Source organism: Centrocercus urophasianus, unplaced genomic scaffold (assembly GCF_019232065.1).
Source record: "Centrocercus urophasianus isolate 14NV4802_14NV808 unplaced genomic scaffold, USGS_Curo_1.0 seq_10, whole genome shotgun sequence".
Taxonomy (NCBI): Eukaryota; Metazoa; Chordata; class Aves; order Galliformes; family Phasianidae; genus Centrocercus; species Centrocercus urophasianus.
This window is the reverse complement of record NW_024884142.1, coordinates 91,388,784-91,395,789: the sequence shown is the minus strand read 5'-3', so window position 1 is coordinate 91,395,789 and position 7,006 is coordinate 91,388,784. Positions and strand designations below refer to the sequence as shown.

At 52.4% G+C, this 7,006-nt stretch overlaps 1 protein-coding gene across 1 annotated transcript in view; it reads left to right on the top strand.

The window, feature by feature from the left end:
- Nucleotides 1-914: 914 nt before the first annotated feature.
- The window catches only part of LOC122157458 (inositol-trisphosphate 3-kinase B-like), a 49,818-nt gene continuing 43,726 nt past the window's right edge, over nt 915-7,006 (top strand). Inside the window, exon 1 of the mRNA XM_042813121.1 lies at nt 915-2,031. Within this exon, the coding sequence (XP_042669055.1) occupies nt 1,069-2,031 (963 nt within the window). The 5' untranslated portion in view covers nt 915-1,068. The remainder of the gene's footprint in view (nt 2,032-7,006) is intronic.

Genomic DNA, 7,006 nt, shown 5'->3' with positions numbered 1-7,006 from the left:
TCCGACGGCGCAGCGCGCACCGCGCCCGCGGAGATGGCTCCGGCATCGCGCTGCGGCTGGCGGGGCGGCGCGCACTGAGGCGGGCGCAGAGCCTGCTCCAGGTAAGCTCCTCCGGGCGGCCCGGGCTGCCCTCCGGGAGGGCCGGGAGGGAGGAGGAAGGCGGGAGGGGACGGAGCCGGGTTCCAGGTGCCGGGGGCTGCGCGGAAACCTGGGGGCGCTTATCTGCCCGGAGTCGCGCGGGGGGCGCGTGTGGTGGCATCACGGCACTTCCGAAGAAGTGTACTCCCGTCTCCGGGGTTAGCACATAGGGTCATAAACAAGCCCACACCCTTGCGTAGGTTGCGTTTCTGTGTGGATGTCGTGGGGTTCCCATCGCCGGGCACGGGATGAGGATTGCGGCTCCGGAGGCGTACGGAACAAACGGGCACAAAGCAAGGCAGGCAGGAGAGCAGAGGAACGCCAGGAGGCAAAAGCAGAGCCCCTCTTGCGTGCACGCAGAGCTGCCGCCCCCAGCTGCCTCCGTGAGCGGGACGCGGGCTGTTAATGGGGCAGCTGCAAAGCCCAGGGGGTGTGTGCAGGGAAATGGGACAGAGCACGCGTGCAGCTGTGCACACCCGTGCTGTTGCAAATAGGTGGGCAGGGTGGTGGGGATGTGGTCCCCAATTGGGCAGGCAGGTGTCATTGAATGAAATCACTGAATGAGACTGGGTGTAGGTGACAAACCAGAAGGTGGCAAATTTGAGCTGTTTGGACTTTTTCGCTTCCCTCCAAAAATGTCAGCTTTTGGAACAAGCACTCAGAAGCTTCCAACTTTCAGCTCCCACTGGTTTGGCCCCCGCTCCCTAACTCTGTTGCTGGAATGGCTGCCCGCTGTGCACAGAGTCCCTCTCATTTTTCCCTCTCCCTCTCTGTAGGCATCCCATTTTATGGAGCTGCGGACCAGAACCAGCCCAGCTCCCCTGCTGCTCCCTGGCGATGCTGCTGATCCTGGTGTGGAGAGAGCCCCGGCAGCCCCGCTGAGCCTGAGTGCCGAGGCGGCAGCCTGCCTGTGCGCCCCGGCTGACTACTATGGCTGTGTACTGCTATGCGCTCAATAGCTTGGTGATGATGAATAGCAGTAGTGAGGTGAAAAGCAGCGGGAGCAAGACACCACCTCCCTCCAGGCAAGCGCTGCCCAGGACCCCCGAGACAGCTGGCAGCTGCTGCCCGCTCCCTGCCTTCAGCCCAACCATTGCGCCGCCCCGCTCCCCACGCCTCAGCTCCGCGTTCCTTTTCCCTCCACCTGAGGAGCCCCCTCCGCAGCTGGGCAGCCCTGGGGGCCGGCGGGGCAGTCGGGGAGGAGATAGGCCACCAGGCTCCCCTGCGGCACGGCGCCTGCAGCGAGAGTTGCACAACGTTCAGGTGAACCAGAAAGTGGGGCTCTTCGAGGCACACATCCAGGCACACAGCTCTGGGGCCCACTCGCTGTGGAACCCCCTGCCATCCTCTCCTCGGCCGTCTTCGCCCCAGCCATCCTCACCTCGGCCATCCTCGCCTCGGCCTTCTTCACCCCGGCCATCCTCATCCCAGCCTGCCAGCCCCACGGTGCCGATGATGGGGCTTGGCACAGGACCCCGGCCACGGGCCTATGGGGAGAGCAAGAATCCAGACGCTGGTAGGGCCCAGGATCAGCCGAGCACCGCGGGCCTCGTGGTGATGGAGGGGCAGGTGGTGGGGATGGAGCCATCAGATCCCAGCCTGCAGCGAGGTGAGGTGGTGATGGCCACCTCAGGACAGGAGGGCCAGTACCCAGTCATTGGTGGTAGCATCCCTGCCGTCATCATCACAGACCTGGGAGGCCCGGAGGAGGAGGCAGGAGCCGTGCCTCCCAGCAGCCTGCCTGTCCGGAAGCTGTCCTCATCATCAGCCTCTTCCACTGGCTTCTCATCATCCTGGGAAGAGTCTGAGGAGGACATCTCCAGTGACCCTGAGCGCACCCTGGACCAGGCACCTGCCTTTCTGCAGACTCTGGACCAGCAGAAGCCCCGAGTGGTGAGTCCTGGGGCAGCCCTGAGGAGGGGGGAACAACCCCACAGTGGTGACATGGGCACTGTGGATGGGTAGAGGTCTGTGGCAGCAGAGATACATGGAGAAATTGTATCCCTGGGTTTCCCATGAGGATTCCTATGATCTGCATGAGCCTAAAGGAGAATTTAGTTCCTCTTCAGAGTGGAAATCTTGCTGGCCGAGCATCTGTTTTGTTTATACACGGTGATGCCCATCACTATGGTGTTTGTGTACCTTTCATATGGAAGCACATTTCTCTAGAATCTCTGCTACCTCCCATTTACAAAAAAAAAACTTTTTGCTTATGGAGTATCTTATATTTTAGGTAAGCATATTTTTAGGTATTAAGTTCATTTCTTTCTGGACCTTGCTTTCCCACATGGCTGGTTGGGAAGCTTCAGGTAAGAGAAAGCATCAGTGCTGTCTTACCCATAAAGCAGAGAGGTCTCCTTGGAGAAGATGCTTTGGGGCATTCTCCAAAAGCAGACGCTTAAGAGATTTGTTGTGTCACACTGGGGATTCATCCTGTGTCTGAATGCTCCACACAGAGGTTTGCTTTGAGCTGTCACACTGCTTCTATAGAGGGCTTTGAACCTCCCGGAGTGGCTGTCACGAGGTTGTCTGATCGGCATGTGGGCTTATCATCCAGATGGGAGACATCACCCTGTTTTGAGATAAGTGCTGAAGTTTGAGACCACACTGACAAGCCCTGAAAAATGCAGGGCTGCCCACTGCCTCCTTCCTTGTAAAGAGCCTGGTAATGGCCCGTCAGCTGTCAGTGGTGTGGTTCACTCTGTTTAGTTTCCAAAGATATGTGATAATGAAACTCAATTGCTAAGATCAGTTACACAAGGAAGACCAAAGCAGAGTAAAGTTATCAAAGTCATAAAGCACTGACACGCTGCGGTTAGCAAACACTCAGCAGACTGAAATAAACATATTTGCTTTCCTACGTGCTTCATTTTGTTCCAAGAACTGGGGCTCAATTCCGCTCAGGACAGAGCAGCAGTTGAGTAAAAGCACTGTAAATGAAGTTACAAATGCGTGGCTTGTCGTGTTTGCAGACATTTTTGTATTTTGGGGCTCTTGACAGATGAATCAGATCACTGCCTTTTATCGTTGCTTCTGCCGATGAAATTCCACTGCTTTTGTGCACAAGCTGTAGTAATCTAGTAATCTCTGCTCCGTCCTCAATGACAACTGTTCCTTCTGCTGGGTGGCACTGATGTTCTGAGAACAGCTCACTGATGGGCAAAGCTGTCCCTGATGTTGCTGCGGAAGGTGTCCCGGGGCCTTGGGCTGACTGTGCGACTGGTTGACAACATCTTAAATCCATAGTGACAGCAGAAGACAGCTACTGAAGCAGTCTCAGGTTGCACACTCATTTGTTTTGTGAACTCACTACTTCTGTGTCTGGAAGTGAGTTGTGAGAATGTGTGAGAAGCTCTCTCTGCATCTCACGCTTTACTGTCAAAATCAATCCATCTCCCAACCGTCTCACTCTGAGCTGAGTAGGTCGTTGCTGAGCAGGCAGGGCACTGCCAGTCTGTGCCAGGTGCCACAGGGAAGGTCTGGGGAACCTGCAGGAGAGGAGGAGTACTGAGCAGTGGGAAAGCCATTCTCATTGCAGATATGTTCTGCACTGCATATCTTCCATAGCTTGTTTACAGATTTGATAAACAGCAGGCCTGCTGCTGCCCTTCCTTTCTGGAGGCTGTCAGGCTCAGCCGATCTGTTCGGGATGTCCGGCTGTCTGCTGTAGTTCCTCCCGGTGTTCCTGGGGAAGGGGCAGATCCCTGCATCTGGCACAGCCTCATCCTCTGGTGTACTTCAGGTAGAGAGCTTCACCTGCAGTTGGGTCTGCGTGCTAGATGGTCGGCCGAAGAGAATGGTGTCTCCCTGTGAAAGGGACAAAGGTGGCAGGACCGCTTTGTTTGACCCCAGAGACCTGCAGCAGCTCTGTGGCTGAATATCTGCCGCAGGCTCATTGTTGGTTTGCTGAAACTGTTTGCTCAGTGCATTGCCTGGCCCTGGAGCACGGTGGCCGTGCAGCACTTGGAAACAGCAACTATGCTGTGATTGTGAAAGACCTGTGAAGCACAGTGACGATAAGAGCAGTCTGACATTTTGCTGTTGTCTAATTGCAAATCCACTTAAGGTCTGAGTAAACCTCCACGTAAGGGCTTTCTCGGCTGTGGCTTTCCCCAGGCTGTGGGTTGCTGCTAGAGAAACCCCACACTTGTTTATTGATGCTTGCAGGGTTTCAAAGATGCTGAAGCGATGACACTTCTTGGGCTGTGTGGGAGGACTGTCTGTCCAGCACGCTGCAGTTCTACACACCGTGGGGCAGCCCTTGCTGCGTACCCTGCATGGCAGCCTGGGCAGCTGCAGGAAGGAGCAGCTGTCTCCATCCACCCACTGCCTGAGCTGAAGGGACATAGCAGCTTTTGGAAGGGCTCTGTCACAGCACATGTTGTGCCGGGGGAGGATTTCTTCTCTCCTGGCTGGTTGGGCAGGTTGGATATGCAGGGAGGGAGAGTGTGCTCCCCATCTCTACTGCAAGTGGCGCAGTTAGCTCAGGGCAGTGACCTGACTCCTCCAGGGGATTTCTCACCCCAAAGAAGCCCCATGCTAGCAGTGGCTCCTGTGGAAAAATGTGGACTTGTGAGTTTGTCTGTTCCCTGGGGACCCTGTTTGCAAAGTGCAAGGAAAAGCTGGTAGACTGAGGTATGCTTCACTGCAGGACAGCTGGCCCCAGTCCGGCTGTATTCCTTTAGCAAAAGCGATTCCAGTGCCGATTATTACAGTAAGTCATCATCATTGAACTAAACCCTCTAGTTTGTCAATTCTTGAGTGCTAGAAGCAAGGCAAGAGGAGTCAAAGGAAATGCAGAAATTGTGCAAGTGTGTACTAGAGAAAAATGCCATGTCAAGGGAAAAAAAATAAACTTCCTGGAAAAACAGAGCAAAATACTATAGCATTCCTCATCCTGTCCTTCTCACAGCTGCTGTGCAGGCACAAGGATATATGTTGAATAGTAATCAAGAAGCTCTCAGTTCAGTGTAAAACCTCTCCTCCTTTCAATAGGCAGAGCTGTTTGCTTAGGGTTAGAGACTTCCATTAACATGTGCAAAATGGCAAGAGCATTTGGAAAATGCTAATGACATTGCTGCTGACCAGCGTTTTTTAAATTGATTTATTTGTTTGACTTGCAGTGGCTGTATTTCTGAAAGGAGCCAGGTCTAGATAGGGGTTGCATCAGCCAAGGGCCATGGGATCCTTGCTTATTTCTCTTTGAGATGTTCCACAATGTAAGCAGGGTTTGTTCCTATAAAAATCCATCAAACTAAACACGCCCTAATTCCCTTTCCTAGCTGTCACTGTGATCAGGAAGTCTCTGTGTAACAGAAACCATGACTGCATGGCTATGATGATGTGTGCAAGCCCTTGTGAATATGCATTTTTATGCTCACTGTGTTTGTGTATTTTGCTTCTTCCTCCTGTCACATTGGTATTAAAAGCTCCTAAGCTTATGAGCTTAAGTGGTATCACCAGTATAGTATCAATACAATGTGTGGCATGTTAGCATGCTTGCTCTGGCAGTGTGTACTGTATGTGAAGCAGTATGCATGGCACTGCCCAGGGAAGATGCTTAGTCCTCCAGGTGAGGTGCCAGAGAGTCATAGAGTCATAGGATGACAGAATATCCTGAATTGGAAGGATCATCGAGCCCAACTCCTGGCTCCACACAGCACCACTTGAAAATCAGACCCTATGTCTGATGGTGTTGTCCAGATGCACCTTGAACTCCAGCAGCTCGAGGCCCGATGTCCTGGCAGCCTGTTCCATGTTTACTGCCCTCTGGGGCAGAGCCTTTTCCTAACCCCCACCTGCCTCTCCCCAGACACAGCTCCATGCCATTCCCTTGAGGACGGAACCACTTTCAGCACTGCTGTGGCAAGACTCAGACAGGCTGAGGTGGGCACCTCCACTTTTCCTGCACGTCCAGCAGACCTGACGACGTGGCGTGTTTTGGCTGACCCATCCGTGGCTGGCAGGATGGGCAGAGCGTGAGGCTGTCAGCTGGCCAAGTCTGTGCACTCTTGGGAATTCACAAAGCATTGCACCGTGGTTGCTCATCTCCTACCTACTCGTGGCCTGCTCTGCAGATAAGCAGCTTTCTTCTGGGCTCCCACCCATGCAGGCTAAATGAGGATGCTGCCATAACCTGATGGAAGATAAGCAGTGCTATTTCAGATCCATTTTCATCAACACATTTAAGTTCATTGGGAAGGTTTTCTTCCCTGTTAATGTTCTCCACGATTGACAGCACAGGAATAACAGGGTGCATAGCAGATGTCTTATTTGCTGGCACAGCTGACGTCTCTTGCATATTTTGTTTTTAAACAATTTCACACTGAAGATGTTCATAAAGAAATGGAAGAAAACCCAAAGCATTCCTGAGGTGCAGGAAGAACAGGCAAGAGCAAGCATTAGGTTCATCTCTAGGATCTCCAGCTGCAGATGGCAATTGCAGGATGTCAGGAGCTTTGCTAGTTGGATCCATGTGGTGTTAAGATGAATGTCCTCAAAATTAAACTCTCAGATCAGTGGAAACTTTACAGTTTTGTCTTTAACATTCTAGAGCCTTGCAAAGACAAAAAACAATCAAACTGTAGTCAGCACCTGTCTCATGTTTTCCATATTATTTCTATAATGTGTTAGGACAGATTTGCATGCAAAGAAAGTATCAGCGCAGCACCGAGCTCTTGCGTGCCACACAGTGACTGAAAGCCAGCGCTGAGCGAATGTTTTCTTTACATGTAAATCTGCTCTAACTCACTAGAGAAATAAAGGCATCTATGTACAGTGTTAAACTTTGCTCCAGCTAAGATTAGTCTTCTGTAATTGTTAGAGATTATTTTTGTTTATAGCAGTAGGTAAATTTGTGCAGTAAATT